The sequence below is a fragment of the Stegostoma tigrinum genome, chromosome 27, assembly GCF_030684315.1.
Source record: "Stegostoma tigrinum isolate sSteTig4 chromosome 27, sSteTig4.hap1, whole genome shotgun sequence".
Lineage (NCBI taxonomy): Eukaryota > Metazoa > Chordata > Chondrichthyes > Orectolobiformes > Stegostomatidae > Stegostoma > Stegostoma tigrinum.
Window position 1 is genome coordinate 45710099 of NC_081380.1, and position 16382 is coordinate 45726480.

The 16382-nt window shown below is 44.1% G+C and overlaps 1 protein-coding gene across 5 annotated transcripts in view; it reads left to right on the forward strand.

The window, feature by feature from the left end:
- Positions 1 to 232: 232 nt before the first annotated feature.
- The window catches only part of LOC125464506 (flotillin-2), a 112994-nt gene continuing 96844 nt past the window's right edge, over positions 233 to 16382 (forward strand). For 4 of the 5 annotated variants that reach the window (XM_059655431.1, XM_059655430.1, XM_059655433.1 and 1 more), the window contains exon 1: positions 233 to 377. In XM_059655431.1, the coding sequence (XP_059511414.1) occupies positions 329 to 377 (49 nt within the window). In that variant the 5' untranslated portion in view covers positions 233 to 328. The remainder of the gene's footprint in view (positions 378 to 16382) is intronic. The other variant, XM_059655434.1, reaches the window with a different exon arrangement.

The following is a 16382-nucleotide window of genomic DNA, read 5'->3' on the forward strand; positions in this document are numbered from 1 at the left end:
ACGATTTAAGTGAGACTCAGCAGCTGGGGGACGGGGCAACTTCCGCCCCGCCCCCCGGCCTGAGCATTTCCAATGCGGTGGGAGGTACTTTCCATCCGCGCCCCGCCCCCAGCAACCGTTCTCCCTCCGGAGGTCTTTGAGTGTGACGGCCGTGGGGGCGGCGGGCCCTGCAGTGGGATGGGGTGAGGCCAACGCGGGGGCGGCTTCCGCCCCGCAGACGGGGTGGGGCGAGTGTCAGCATTGCCCGGGAGCGCGCTGCCTCTCCGTGGTCGTCGCTGGTGTTGTTGTTGTGAAGAGGAGGCGAAGGGGAAAGCAGCGGGCGCCGAAAATGGGCAACTGTCACACGGTGGGACCTAATGAGGCTCTGGTGGTGTCAGGTAAACCCCCTTCACCCCTTGTTTCAGGGTGGAAATAAGGAACTAATGTAAACCCCCTCCCTCCCCGCCCAGGAGGGGAGTGCTTTGGTGGCCCAGAACCACAACATGTGAAAAAGAACGAGTTAAAATGTTAATATAAACGGCCGTGGGGGGTGGGAGTGGGCTCCTGAGAAACTAGGCCGCGCTCCCAGGACTGAAACTGTAGGAAATAATCAATTAATTCCTGGGGAGGGAGGTTTAAATTTGAAATCGTGGTCAATTTAAACTGGCTGCAGATTGAAGTGCTTTGAGGGGCTGCAGTTCCTTAACTTTTCCTGCCCCCCCCCCCCCATCTCTGTTGTATAAAAGAATTTAAAATTTGTTTCTGTCAGAGGGTTAAATGTCGAAGAGCTTCTCCAATGTTGGTCTTTTTAAACTTAAAACATTTTAAATCAAGTTTCTGAGTTTTTCTTCTTCCCCCCCCCCCCCCCACCTTTTGCTGTGTATGTCATTGACATGGGGTGAGACTTTATTTCAGTGTGGTTCGATATGTTCTTGAGGGTGGGGGGGGGGGTTCTCCAGAATTTAAATACCAGAGGTGGAGGAATCAGATCCCCTTTCTGTTTTTGTTCTTTTTTTAAAAAAAGAATTGAGTCCCAAATTAGAGATAATGGGAACTGCAGATGCTGGAGAATCCAAGATAATAAAATGTGAGGCTGGATGAACACAGCAGGACAAGCAGCATCTCAAGAGCACAAAAGCTGACGTTTTGGGCATAGACCCTTCATCAGAGAGGGGGATGGGGTGAGGGAACTGGAATAAATAGGGAGAGAGGGGGAGGCAGACCGAAGAAGGAGAGAAAAGAAGATAGGTGGAGAGGAGAGTATAGGTGGGGAGGTAGGGAGGGGATAGGTCAGTCCAGGGAAGACGGACAGGTCAAGGAGGTGGGATGAGGTTAGTAGGTAGATGGGGGTGCTGCTTGGGGTGGGAGGAAGGGATGGGTGAGAGGAGGAACAGGTTAGGGAGGCAGAGACAGGCTGGGCTGGTTTTGGGAGGCAGTGGGGGGAGGGGAAGAACTGGGCTGGTTTTGGGATGCAGTGGGGGAGGGGGAGATTTTGAAGCTGGTGAAGTCCACATTGATACCATTGGGCTGCAGGGTTCCCAAGCGGAATATGAGTTGCTGTTCCTGGAACCTTCGGGTGGCATCATTGTGGCACTGCAGGAGGCCCATGATGGACATGTCATCTAAAGAATGGGAGGGGGAGTTGAAATGGTTTGCGACTGGGAGGTGCAGCTGTTTATTGCGAACCAAGCGGAGGTGTTCTGCAAAGCGGTCCCCAAGCCTCCGCTTGGTTTCCCCAATGTAGAGGAAGCCACAACGGGTACAATGGATACAATATACCACGTTGGCAGATGTGCAGGTGAACCTCTGCTTAATATGGAAAGACATCTTGGGGCCTGGGATAGGGGTGAGGGAGGAGGTATGGGGGCAAGTGTAGCACTTCCTGCAGTTGCAGGTGGAGGTGCCGGGTGTGGTGGGGTTGGAGGGCAGTGTGGAGCGAACAAGGGAGTCACGGAGAGAGTGGTCTCTCCGGAAAGCAGACAAGTGTGGGGATGGATAAATGTCTTGGGTGGTGGGGTCTCATTGTAGATGGCGGAAGTGTTGGAGGATGTCAGCTTTTGTGCTCCTGAGATGCTGCTTGGCCTGCTGTGTTCATCCAGCTTCACACTTTATTATCTTGAGTCCCAAATTAGTTGTTTTGTGAGTTGTTCAGCATTAACAGATTTCAGCTTTGTCGTTGATGTGGAAGACCAGTCAAAGCAATTGTCCAAAATTCAAATTCTGCTCTCTTTCCACATCTATAAAGGTTTTGAGTTCAAATACGTTGTAAAAATTCTCCTAATGGCAGTGATTTTACGCATGCCATGTTCAGATGTTGACGATCAGCTTGTGTAGCTGAACTAGGGTGTGTACCTGACCGAGCATGGAGAGATACATATAGTGTATTGCACAGTGACATGCTTCCCAGCTACAAAATAGGGTTTTCTAGGTTTGTTTTTGATTTAGCAAATGCTGTACAAATCTTGTATGTTAGTTTTTAGTTCAAATCTTGAATTTCCTTGTGTTTATGTAAGGCTTGGCCTGTTAACCCTTTGACTGCAAAGGAAACATTCATTTAACCCTCGCACTGTTTCCTTGTGTGTGCGTAGTATGCTGTCATTGTGTTATGTGAGATGACTGTGATTCCAATCCTAATTTGTTAAATTTAGCCTTTCAAATTCTCATTTGATCTGTTAGTTGAAAGAATTAGGACTGATCTGGGTGCGGGCATTGAATTTGAGACGAGAGCTAAATGTTTTGTGTTCGTTAGCATTTCCTGGCAATCATCCATAAGGACCTGGTGAAGTCACTGGCTATAGATCTGAGTTAGGCAGGTGACAGTGGCAGTATAAACAATTTTTAGAAGAACATTAAAAACAATACATTAAGAATAGATCATGATCTCCACTTTTTTGCCCACTCCCCCCATCTACTCTGACTCACTGAGCTACCAGAAAGAAACTGTCCATTTCAGCCTTAAGCATATCAATCAGCTGAAGAAATGACATCTGTGTCTGTCCAGTCAAACCAATATGAAAGGATGTGATTTTAAAAATTGAAGATACTGGAAACAGTGGATGGGGCAACATTTTTTTGGAGAGAGCAACAGTTAACATTTCGTAGCGGTGATGTTTGATCTGTTTGCACAGAGAGAGTCTGCTCTGAATATTTCCAGCATGTTCTCTTTGTATTTCTGATTTTGCCAGCATAATTTTGCTCTTTTCAAAAAAAAAGTGAATTTGGGTCTGAAAATGCAAAACAGTCTTCCATCGTGATTTTGATATTGCACCTGTTGCATGTGTCAGTTTTAATGAGTTATGTTTAAATTTAACCTGGAAAACTGATTCGGAATGTGCAATAATAAGAGGACATTAGAGGCAGCTGTGGTAAATTTCCAAACAGGAAATGCTGGATGTGCAGAGCATCTGAGGTAGAACAGAGATGGTTTCAAATTTGAGCAACGTGTATTTGTAAAAGAAACTTCTTTCCTTTCTAAAGCAAGTTTCATGTCCTCAGGACAAGTCCAAATACTTTTTAACCAATTGTAAAGTTTTGTTTATGAAGCATGGTCCCTGTGGAGACATTTGAAAACACTGCAGCCAATTTGCATATAGGCACCTCCTGTAAATAGCAATGAGGTGATACCCAATTAATCTCTTGTTTTTGGTAATGTTTGGCTGTAACTCTGGGAGAACTCTTTAAACTTTGGTTTTGCTGAAATGGGCAGACTCTGTTTAAACCTCTTGTCTGTTAGACAGCATCTCGGACAATGGACAGATTCAGTGGGTTTGCAGACTTTGATTATTAGCTGTAATCTCTGGAACGGTGCTCAAACCCGTGATCTCTAGACTCTGAGGCTACACTGTTGACCACTGGACTTGTGCCAACACCGTTCTTAACTTCATTCTGCTGCAGGTTTGCACCTAGGCCCATCTGGCTTTTCCTCTTTGTGGAGCTATATTGCATTCACTGATTTTTTTTTGAAGTCCTGGAGTCAGTTCGTGAGGAATACCCGCTGTTGTTGTCAGAATCAGCTTTTTGTGGTTTGGGTAGGTCAAGCTGTAACCTTTCCAGTTTGGGTACGAGCTGAGATTTTAAGGTGAAGCACGTTTGTTTTAGATTCAAAACGGAGTGCTGTTCCCTTCTGACAGACTCTTGTTCCAATCACAATAGCTTGGACTGTTGTATTATGGAGGCTTGCTCTCGGTCTCAGCAGCCAATATTTATTCACCCTTCCTCACCTCATTCCCTATCATTTCAGAAGTGAGAGAGATTTTGGGAGGAACATGGAGAGTTTAACTTCTGCTAATGAGCAATGCTGATTGTTGTCTCTGTCAGTTCATTGTTCTGTTGCAGTCTGTCTGTTGTCTTAACTTGGTTGTAAACTCTCATTTGCTGTTGACATGGTTGGAAGCAAAAAGTGGTATCCTTTTGGAAAGATTGAATAATGCTTAGGGCAGTGAAAAGTAATATTAAACTGAAGGTGAACTTGTAAAGAACTTGTCCTTTTGAAACTTTGCCATACAGTAGTGAAGCGGGTCTCTTGTACCCTGAGCTCTGGGATCTGGAGTCTTCGTTTGAAGAGTTTTGAAGCCCAGGGATGGGGACGTGAAGTTATCAGGAAAGATGTGAGATACTGACACTATTTCCACTGGAGTAGAGAAGGATTCGATTTAAAATTCTCAAGGATTTTTCTGCAGAGAGTTGAGAGATGCTGTTTCCCGTATTCAAGAGTTGGTCATTAATCTTAACATGATCAGTGAGAATGAAAAGGGTGTCAGAAAGCCTGTTGGAAACAATTCTCACCAAGACTCTGCTTAAAATTCCATTCAATTTTACCAAGTTCCCAAGGCTTGAGATTCTTTATGGCCTTTTGTCGAATCATCCATTTTTCTTTCACCATTCATCACAATCATCTTGTTTTCATTCCACCCAAGCAATCGTTTGTTAAGATGACCTCCTACAGTAAAGTGCCTGTCCATTTGAAATGATGCACTTTCAATGTGATGCTCTGGGCGGATTGCAATTCTTCTCCCCAGCAACCCCCCAAACCACCCAAGCTGTTTACAAAGAGCATCGAAGCTGCATATTGATCCTCTTCACTTTTATACAGTGGTGGTGAGCTGCCTTCTTGAACCGTTGCAGTTCCGGGTGCTGTGGGTTGACCCACAATGCCCATAGGGAGGGAATTCCAGGATTTTGACCCAGTGGCAATGATGGAACAGTGATATACTTCCAAGGGGAGCTTGAAGGTAGTGATGTTCCGTGTATCTGCTGCTCTTGTCCTTCTGGGTGAAAGTGGGCGTGTGTTTGGAAGGTGCTGTCTGAGGATCTTTAGTGAATTTCTGCTGTGCATCTTGTAAGTGGTATACACTGCCGCTACTGAGCGTCCAGTGGTGGAGGGAGTGAATGCTTGTGGATCTGGTACCAATCAATTGTCCTGGATGGTATGTAGCTTCTTGAGTGGTGTTGGAACTACACCCATCCAGGCATCTGGGCAGTATTATATCACACTCCCGACTGGTATCTTATAGATGGTGGACAGGGTTGGGAGTCAGGAGGGGAGTTACTCACTGCAGTATTCCTAGCCTCTGACCTGCTCTTGCATGTGGTGAGTCCAGTTGAATTTCAGATCAATGATTGATTACCCCCAGAATGTTGATAGCGGGGGATTCAGTGATGGTAACACCACTGAATGTCAACGGGTGGTGGTTAGATTCTCGTTTATTGGTGATGGTCATAGGTTGGCATTTGTGCGTTGGGAATGTTAGTTATTATGTTGGCTGACTTAGCTCATTTGCTGCTTAAGTTATCTTTACCACTGTTACCTTTGCTGTTAAATATTTTGACACGCCATTGGTTTTTATCCGTATTGTTTGAGCTCATAAAGTTATACAACACAGAAACAAACAGTTCAGTCCAACTCATCCAAACCGAAGAGATAGCCTAAACTGATCTAATTCGATTTGCCAGCATTTGGTGTGTATCCCTGTGCATCCTGAATAAAAACCAAAAGAGCTGCAGGTGCTGGAAGTCTGAAACAAAAACAAAAATTTGCTGGAAAAGCTCAGCAGGTCTGGCAGCATCTGTGAAGAGAAATAAGACTTAATGTTTTGGATCAAATGACCCTTTCTCAGATCCCTCCCTCTTAAACGTCCAATTTGCATACCCATCCAGATGCCTTTTTAAATGTTATAAATAGGTCCAGTAACCCTTCTCATCTGTTCCACTTAATCATACTGCACATTTCTAAATGCTTCGCTATTACATCCTTTATATTAGACCCTGGTGTTTTTCCAAGAACAGATGTTAAGCTAGCTGACTTTTATAGTTATGAGGATTTTTTCACCTTCCCTTTTAAGTAAAGGTTTTACATTGGCAGTTTCCAACTGCCAGCAACTTTTCCAGAAAAGGAGATTCCTGGAAGATTACAGCTAGTGCATCCACTATCTCTACAGCTCCTATTTCTAATATCCCGGGGTGCATGTAATCAGGCCCAGGGGACCTGATGGTCTTTCGCCACATTAGTTTTCCTAGCACGTATTCTCCAGTGATAGCTACTATATTTATTACCTCTCCTCCTTTTTTTGACCCTAGGTTACAGTAAGTCCTCTGTGGCTGCAAAATCACAAATTCGCCTATCGTTGCCAAAATATAAGTCACACCAAAGTTCACCATATGTGGGCCAAACGTGTGTATCCAAGATTTTTAACCTGTTTTTAAACTTACTTTTAAATGAGCTCCACACTCGTGAATTTCATCATTTGTGGGGGCTCTGAGGAATGCAACACTAGTGGAGGTAGAGGAATGGCTTTATTGGTATTTTTGGAATGCTCTCTTCCACAGTGAAGTCTGATGTCATGTATTTATTCAACCCCTGTGCCGCTTCCGGGCTCCCCATTACTAAATCCCCTACTGCATTCTCTAAGGGGCCTATGTTTGCTTTAGTCTTTTTTTCCCCCCCTTCTTTAAGTATAAAGAAACTCTGCTTGTCTGACTTGATATTGCTTGCGAGATAACCCTTAAAGTTTAACTTCTCCCCTTTATTACCTTTTTGGTCTTCTCTTGTTGGTTTTTAAAACTTTCTCATGTTTGCCTGTATCTGGTCCCATACATCTGTAGCCCTTGAGCCTGTTGATCTATACTGATTTCTGGTTGGGCAACACCTGAATTGTGTAATTCTTATCCATCTTTTCAAATCTCCTCCATGATCTCACCTCTGCCTACCTCTGTCATCTCTTCCAGCCCTACAATCCTGAGGTATCTGCCTTCCTTCAGTTCTGCCCTCTTGAAGCACTTTATTTGAGACTTGTTCACCAGCAAGGGCCATGCCAGGCCCTAAGTCATGGAATTGCCTCCCTCCAGACCCCTGTCTCGTCCTGCAAGACACCCCATTCAAGATTGCCTCTTTGATCAAATCTCTGGTGACCAGTACAAGTATTTCCTTGTAAAGTCTGTTGTTGTGCTTTGCCTCTGTGGTGAGGATTGGGGCACTTTACAGTGCTCTCAACTTATTGCTGTTCTTGTCCAATGTTTACAACACTGCAGTTGGTAGCAGGAGTCCGTAAGTAGTTCACTGTTGCGGCAATAAATCTGGCAGTGAACAGCTCAGAGGTAATGTTTCAGAACTAGTAGGAACTGCAGATGATGGAGAATCTGAGATAACAAGGTGTAGAGCTGGATGAACACAGCAGGCCAAGCAGCATCAGAGGAGCAGGGACGCTGACGTTTCAGGCCTAGACCCTTCTTCAGAAATGGGGGAGGGGAAGGGAGTTCTGAAATAAATAAGGAGAGAGGGGAAGGCAGATAGAAGATGGATAGAGGAGAAGATAGGTGGAGAGGAGACAGACCAGTCAAAGGCCGGGATGGAGCCAGTAAAGGTGAGTAGGTAGGGAGGAGATAATGGTTGGGCTGGAATGCTGGGCTTGCAATGTTCAGTCTGACCACATTATGTTACTCAGCACATCCACAGGAAACAATAACTCCAAAGCATCTGGCTGACAATGTGTTTGGTGCTAGTGAATGTATGGGAGTTGGGAATGCTTGTATAAAACTGTCAGGGCTACCACAGATTTCAAACAAGTGAGGCAATTAATGAATACATGATCATGGGAGGGGAAAGAAATTACCTATGTTTACAATACATTGGCAGGCTGTAATGAATAAGGAGGATAGAAAGGACATAATCTGCCTTTAAATAATCAGAATAATTCACAGTTCATTCTTCCAACTCACAAATTGCAACGTAGTTCCTGGAAATGTCTGCATTTTCTAAAAGAAACTTGCAATTTTTAAAAGATTTCTTTTTAATTGTCAGAGAGAGAAAGCGTGGGGGTAGGGAGATAACAACTAGTTTGTCACTAAACTATCCTTTTGGGAAAGTCTACCCTGTTCAGGGTCATGGAGCCAGATTGTGTGATCAGTAACTCCAGAGAGAATTGTTCAGGGTCAGTCCACCAGCTCGAGCCTCTTCTCCAGCTCTGGGAGTGTTCCATAGCTGCTTCAGTGCTGGCAAAGGTGGATCATTGACTGCTTAAAGTCCAAAATCAGCAAAATGAGAGGTGACCAATTTGATTGCAGTGACTGTTGGCTTAAGAGGACGGGTGGACATTGGCCCAATTCCCACCCCCAATTCACACTGGAATTGAAATGTACTGGCTCCCACCAGACAGACCGTTCAGACCTGGCTAGCAACATCCAATTTACAAAAATAACTCCAGCACCTTCTGGCTGTTCTCCAGTAACACCTGTAGAAATTGTGGGTGTGTCAAAGTCTGGTGTAGCAATAGTTTGTCCCACATGCATCCCCCAGAGCTCTGACCAATATTTGTCCCACCAGTAAATAGTTCTTTTTTTTAAACAGAAGTTTTTCTTCTCATTACCTTATTGCATTTTGAGAATTTGTGGTGTGGAAGTTGGCTCCAACATGTTCTACATTCCTAATACTAACTGACAGCTTTTATCTCCTATCTGATATGGTGTGTGCAGTTTGTTCCCATAACTAAGGGAAGAGATTGAAGAGAAAGTTGCATGTTGGGGTTTATTAGCTTGGCTGGCTTGATCGTCCATGTGTGATTCAGAGTAACAACAATGGGCATAGCTTTTGTACCCATTCCATCAGAAAGAGACATGAGGCACAGCCCGACAAGGGAGGATGGTGATCATCCCCACCCCAAACCCCACAACAAAAACTGCTAATAAAAGTTCTGACTGAAGCATTGGCTGACAAATGAACCTTTCGATAGAGCATGCGCCTCACTCATGCATTGGCAGTAGACTGTTCATTGTTCAGTAGATCAGTCCCTGGGTAAGAGATATGATGAGAAGTTGTGTAAATTGGGTCTATATCCTCTGGACGATGAGAGCCAAACTACTGAGAGAGAAAAGATTCTGAAAGGGTTTGACATTACAAATACTGAGAGGCTGTTTCCCTCTGACTAGGGACTTGAGAATGTGGGGCGCACTCCCAAGGTAAAGGGATAATGTTGTAGAACTGGGATGAAAAATCTTTCACTAATGTGTTGTGATTCTTGGAATTTGTTACTCCAGAGATCTGTGAATATTTTTCAGTTTTAATGTCTAGAGGAGGTAGATTTTCAGAGCCTGTAGGAATTGCGGGGAACATGGAGGGTCAGGGAATGTGGAGATGAAGCATAAGGACTGTCTTGATCATATTGCATTTATAGAGCAGGCTCGATGGGCCTCTTGACCTGAAGCTAGTTCTCATGTTCTTATTACAACTTTGAAGATACTTCACTGGCTTGAAACTCTTTGAAACATTCTGGAGTCAATGACAGTTGTTGTGCAAATGTGCAGGTGCTAGAATTGGACATTCTGGTGGTGGGGTGAGGCTGCATGGTCTTCTGTACGTTATGAGAAAATGCCTAAGACTCTTTTTGAGCCTTGTCCCGAGAACGCATCTAAGAATAATTCAAACCATGTAGATCAAGGCCAAACATTTTATAGTGATGTTGCTTTTGAGACCTTGGGTTGTTTTGTTTCGGAGGTTGGATGTCAGAAGTCTGAACTGTGGGCATTTACCGAAAACCAAGCTGTTCTGATATTTGAGATAACAAGGTGTAGAGCTGGATGAACAAAGCAGGAAGGCTGACGTTTTTTGTCAGCCTGCCTGCTCCTCTGATGCTGCTTGGCCTGCTGTGTTCATCCAGCTCCACACTTTGTTATCTCGAATTCTCCAGCATCTGCAGTTCCTACTATCCGTTGTGATATTTAGTCTGTTGTTAATTAACTTGGTGTCGAGGTAAAACTGTGTTCTGGCGGAGTGTCAGTTGGAATAATAACCACTCTGGATTGGGAAACATTAACTTTACTTGATCCATGTGGAAGCACCTTTTTTATTTTATTAGGAATGTACCTATATAGTGCATTCTGCCCCAGAAACGATTGACTCAGTTTTGCCAGCTCAGACAGGAGCTGAGCGTAAAGGAAGCTGTCTAATTCGGTCCCTGCTTAGTGCTGTATTTGCTGGACAGTTGATGAAGAATAAGCTCCTGGAGAAGGGGCTTGGTTAAGGAAGGTAAAGATTGATAGAAGTTTTCACCCCTCCTGATTTTTTTTTTAAAAGCTCTGGAAGCAGGAGCAACTTTTGTGCGCTCCACTTCTCCTGGCTTCACTGCATCATCATAACAGCCGGAGTCAAATCATTCCCCAGTGCTTGCAGTGGAGTTTTATTTTAAGTAACAACCATATTTCTTCCCCCAGTCTTGGTGAGAGTGCAGTGTTGCTTCTCTATTAGTCCAACTTTTAAACGAGACAGAAAGTCACTTGCACTCATTCGGACCTGATTGCAAGAAACAAATATTCCAGGGGTGTGGACATGTGGCGGTAGTTACACCAGAGACCAATTTAACATCATCAGTTGGATTCACAGCATGATGTGTGTCTTAGAATCTACACACACATAAATACGTGGGGCCCTGTATTATGTAAGCAAAACTAATTTGTAAATACTGTGCACCTTCTCTATTTTTCTGCATCCCCAAGGCAACACTTTGACCCATCAGACTGTGCCTGCCTGGTCTGATAATTAAGATGGACAGTTAATCATTGTTATGATGACCCAACCAATCACCACCTCGCATGGCCCTCCAACCCCACCACACCCGGCACCTTCCCCTGCAGCCGCAGGAAATGCTACACTTGTCCCCACACCTCCTCCCTCACCCCTATCCCAGGCCCCAAGATGACATTCCACATTAAGCAGAGGTTCACCTGCACATCTGCCAATGTGGTATACTGCATCCACTGTACCCGGTGCGGCTCCCTCTACATTGGGGAAACCAAGCGGAGGCTTGGGGACCGCTTTGCAGAACACCTCCGCTCAGTTCGCAACAAACAACTGCACCTCCCAGTTGCAAACCATTTCCACTCCCCCTCCCATTCTCTTGATGACATGTCCATCATGGGCCTCCTGCAGTGCCACAATGATGCCACCCGAAGGTTGCAGGAACAGCAACTCATATTCCGCCTGGGAACCCTGCAGCCCAATGGTATCAATGTGGACTTCACCAGTTTCAAAATCTCCCCTTCCCCTACTGCATCCCTAAACCAGCCCAGTTCGTCCCCTCCCCCCACTGCACCACACAACCAGCCCAGCTCTTCCCCTCCACCCACTGCATCCCAAAACCAGTCCAACCTGTCTCTGCCTCCCTAACCTGTTCTTCCTCTCACCCATCCCTTCCTCCCACCCCAAGCCGCACCCCCAGCTACCTACTAACCTCATCCCACCTCCTTGACCTGTCCGTCTTCCCTGGACTGACCTATCCCCTCCCTACCTCCCCACCTACACTCTCTCCACCTATCTTCTTTACTCTCCATCTTCGGTCCGCCTCCCCCTCTCTCCCTATTTATTCCAGTTCCCTCTCCCCATCCCCCTCTCTGATGAAGGGTCTAGGCCCGAAACGTCAGCTTTTGTGCTCCTGAGATGCTGCTTGGCCTGCTGTGTTCATCCAGCCTCACATTTTATTATCTTGGAATTCTCCAGCATCTGCAGTTCCCATTATCTCTGGTATAAAATGGTGTCCTTTCTTATCAAGTCTTGTTTCTTATAATCCAGTTCTGATGAATGCAAGGCAAATAGCTTAGACTCCTTGTCTCCTTTTTAGCATTGTTTAAGTTCTGTACTATCAAGCAATTATTTATGTACCTTTCTCAGTCATGTTTCCTACACCATCTGAGTAAGGAACAATGTATGTATGAAACTGGGACTATCTCGCAGTGTCATAGAGGGCTGCTATCCAACTGCGTCATTTGTTTTTACCCAGCAGCAGAGCTATTGCAGTCTGATCTGCTTTTGGTGTTTAATTGTGGAGTTGTGCTGAACAGAAACAGGGAATATGGCCCACACAACTACCCACATTTTTCCTTGAATATCATAAAACATTCCAATGTGCTGTACTGAGGCTTGTAATGTTAAAACCAGTGACCACTAGCTTGGTTAAAAAGGTAGATTTAAGAAGCATTTCAAAAGAGGAGAACAAGTTGAAATTCCAGAGTTTTGGAAATGGCTGATGATACAGCCACCAATATTGGAGCAAGAACGGTTAGGTGTGCCCTAGAGGATAAGATTGGCAGAGTGCAGATATCTTAAGTGGTTGTAGAAATAGTAGAGGGTTGAGGCTTTGAAAGGATTTAAAAAACAACTGATATTCTGTGTGCTTGAAACCTCAATGTGAGCTCTTGTGTTCGCTGAGGCTGCTACTGTCTCCTTGAAGTCTAGTCTTTTGTGGAACTAGTCTCGAATCACCTAGCTAACAGTTATCCATTCTTATCTACTTCCTGTTAATGGTGACCCTGGGGAGGTGCTAAATGCTACAATATTTGCCCATTCTCATGTTGTAAATGAGCAAGGAAGATGAGACCATTCTAATAAAATTATCCCAGGTTTTGCTTGGAATGTTGTCTGGTTGTGATGCCTAAATAGAAAAGCACACTGATTCTGGAAGCAGCACATGATGGGATTAGTTTCTCTTCTGAGAAAAAAGAGCTAGCCTGACTGTTCGATAAATTAAATTCTAATAATGCATTGCTACCCATCAGATGTCCTGACTGTCTTAATAACTCAATTTAAAAGGTTTCTAGCTGTTCAGAGCTGGCATTTCCAGTGCTGGCACTTGATCATGTGGACTATTAAATATCAAGGAGCTTATTCTTCCTCTCCCTGAGCTTGCTGAGTCTGACTGGTTGTATGGACAGCGTCTTGCTTGTATCAAGACAAGGAACTCCAGTATTTAGACTGTGGGAGCTGGCAGGCTTGTTGACTGACTGTAGGGACTGTTGGAGAGAAATTCTAACATTGTCCTCATTTCAACAGTCATGAGTGAGTGAATCCTGACGGTCATTGACCACCCCTCACTTGCAGCATTCCCTCAACTTGAGCACCACATAGAGCAACCTCAGCAATTACTATTTCCCATTCAAAATTAATGCCTCTCTCTTTATTTGGTTTTTATACAAAAATACTGCGATTGCTAGGAATTTGAAACAAATTGTAGAATGCTGTAATTTCATTATGGAGAGAGCAGATAGGTTAATGTTCGAGTTGTGATCGGAGCCGGAGAGTATTATAGCCGAAAAATGTGTGGCAAGAAATGAATGTGTGGAGAAAGGGATCAGAAGCACGTCTCGGTGCTAAGGTGGAGAGGTTATTGGCAGTAGCAAATTTGTCTTAAGAATTGAAAGGTAGGATCTTCGTAAATATGACGTTTTGGCTTTTACCCTCTTCACAGCTATGAGCTGCATATGTGGGAAAATACATGTCAATTACAAGAGATAACAAGGTGTAGAGCTGGATGAACACAGCAGGCCAAGCAGTGTCAGAGGAGCAGGAAAGCTGATGTTTTGGGCCTCGACCCTACTTCAGAACAAGAGTGGGGTTGTGATGCTGGAACTAGATTACAGCTGGAGTTTGGTATACAGTTCTGGTCACTACGTTATAGAAGGACACGATTGCTGTCTTGAGAGAGTTTCTGAAAAAGCTCAACAGGTCTGGCAGCATCTGTGAAGGAAAGACAGAGTTAACCTTTTGGGTCCGGTGATTGTTCTCAGAATTTCCAAGAATATTGCTTGGTCATGAAAACTTCAGCTGTGTAAAAAATTGGAATAGCTGAAGTTTCTCTTTGCCTCCTCAGTTCTGAGGAGCAACTTCATTGTGTTGTACAAAATAGAGGGGTTTGGATGAAATGGGCAGGGAAGACCTTAGTGGAGAGGTGAGTCACTGGCGTCGCGAACTTAGGGTCGAAGGTTTTCGTCACATCCTCTAGAATCCTATGTCATCCAGAGGGTGATGGGTTTTTAGAATTTGCTGCCCAGTCTGGTGGTTGGGGCAGAAGCCCTCATCTCATTTCAAAGGAACCTGGATCTGTTTCTGAAGTTCTGGAACCTACAAGGCTACGGGCCAAGTGTTAGTGAATGGGATTAGAATGGAAAGCTATTTTCCCGAATTAATTTGGCTTGTTCAGACATGATGGACCGAGCAGCGCCTCTGTCATTTTTTCTATGGGAACATTGTTGGACATTTCCATATGATGCAAGTGACATATCTTATATCACTAGTCTCCTTTTTTTGATATAACCATACATGGAAGAGCATTTTATTAAATGAATTGTTAGCCTGTGCCTGGTGTGGGAACTAAATGCAGCAGGATGCTGGGATAGGGCCGGGAGGTTCTCGGAAGGTGTGTGGAGTCATCAAATTTCTGTCGATCCTATCAAATTTCTGAATGTTTCTGTATCTGCTGCGTTGTTTTCCGGTTGCAATTTTTTACGATGCTGATTTCCTTGAAGTAATTGACATGGGACTGTATTCTGTTGTCAGTAGTGAAGAGAATACTTGCGGTTGCTTGGATATACCGCTGCCCACAGTCTTCTCAGTGGACTTTTGCAGGGTAACTTTTAGTCTTTCAGAATCTGAAATAGTGCGGTGCCCCATACGACCTCCTGTAAAATAGATGGGTGATTGATGTTTCCTCAGGCAGCCTTCACTGGTATACTCTGATCTGAGGCTAGAATATTTCTTTCAATTGTAAAATTGTGATTAGGAAGGGGAATAGAAGGAAAAAAAAGATAGGATTAAGAGAAAACAGTAAGTCTGATGAAATCTGCCAGAATCTCCAATAATAACTAAAACTTAAAGGGGTGAGAATCCACACTTCTTAAAGTTTAATTTTCAGCGTCAGTTATTCGGCAGCAGTTGAAACTTAGCAAGTTGTTATAAATTAATTTTAACTTGAGTAAGATATAGTACAGCTGAGGAAGATATTAAGATAGTTATCCTAATATCAAGATGCATTTAAGGAGAAATTTGACAAAATAAAAGAGGGAAGTTGAGGGTAACAGGAAAAATGCCGGAAAGTGACTGTGAGGATTGATGGACCAGCCATGATCCTGTTAAAGGGGACATATTTGAGGGGCCAAACAGCTTGGTCCTGTTCCTATTTCTTGTGGCCTTATAGTTTTAAAGGGAATAGAGGGTTGCCATGGTGATTCTAGATGAAGGAAGATGGATCAATGTGAACTGTAGATCAGAAGATATAGAACCTACAGTTAAGTTGCAAAGGTGAGCCTTCAAAAAGAATTGCAGTTTTAATCTACTAGATTATACCATTATCTGCATTCTATGATTGTCTGTCTCTTTTTTAAAAATTTTTTAACTCATTCATGACATGAGGGTGTCGCTGGTCAGGCAGCATTTATTGCCCGGGGAGCGGTTGGGAGTCAACCACATTGCTGTGGGTCTGGAGTCACATGTAGGCTAGACCAGGTAAGGATGGCAGTTTCCTTCTCTAAAGGGCATTAGTGAACCAGATGGGTTTTTCTGATAATTGACAATGGATTCATGGTCATCATTAGAATGTTAATTCCAGATATTTATTGCATTCAGATTCCATCATCTGCTGTGGTGGGATTCAAACCTGGGTCCCCAGAATGTTACTTGAGTCTCTGGATTAACAGTCCAGCAATAATACTACTAGACCATTGCCTCTGCTGTGTCTCGGTGTCTCTTGCTCGCGTGGAGGCCAATGTAGGAATATTTTGTGATCCATTTGACTTCAACATCTTGCTGTTTTATGAATCCATTCCGTAATGCAGTGTACTCTTCAGGACAGAACACAGTAGATCAGGCTTGTATTGTGATCTGGATCCTTACTGTGTCGGCTGTATCCCATCCAGCTGTTGACTTCCTGTGTTCTGATGTAGTCTGATCTCTACAAAAAAAGTGCCTGTTTACAGTGAGGTTAGTTCTGTGTACGTACACTTTTTAAAATTCTGCATTTATGCCTTGCAAATGTTTGTTCCTGGAGCTAATGCCACGCAGCCATTCTGTTCCATCTAGGACTTGCCCTAAATTACAGTAATACACAAATGGATATGCTTGCAACCTCATAAACAAGATGTCATCCTCT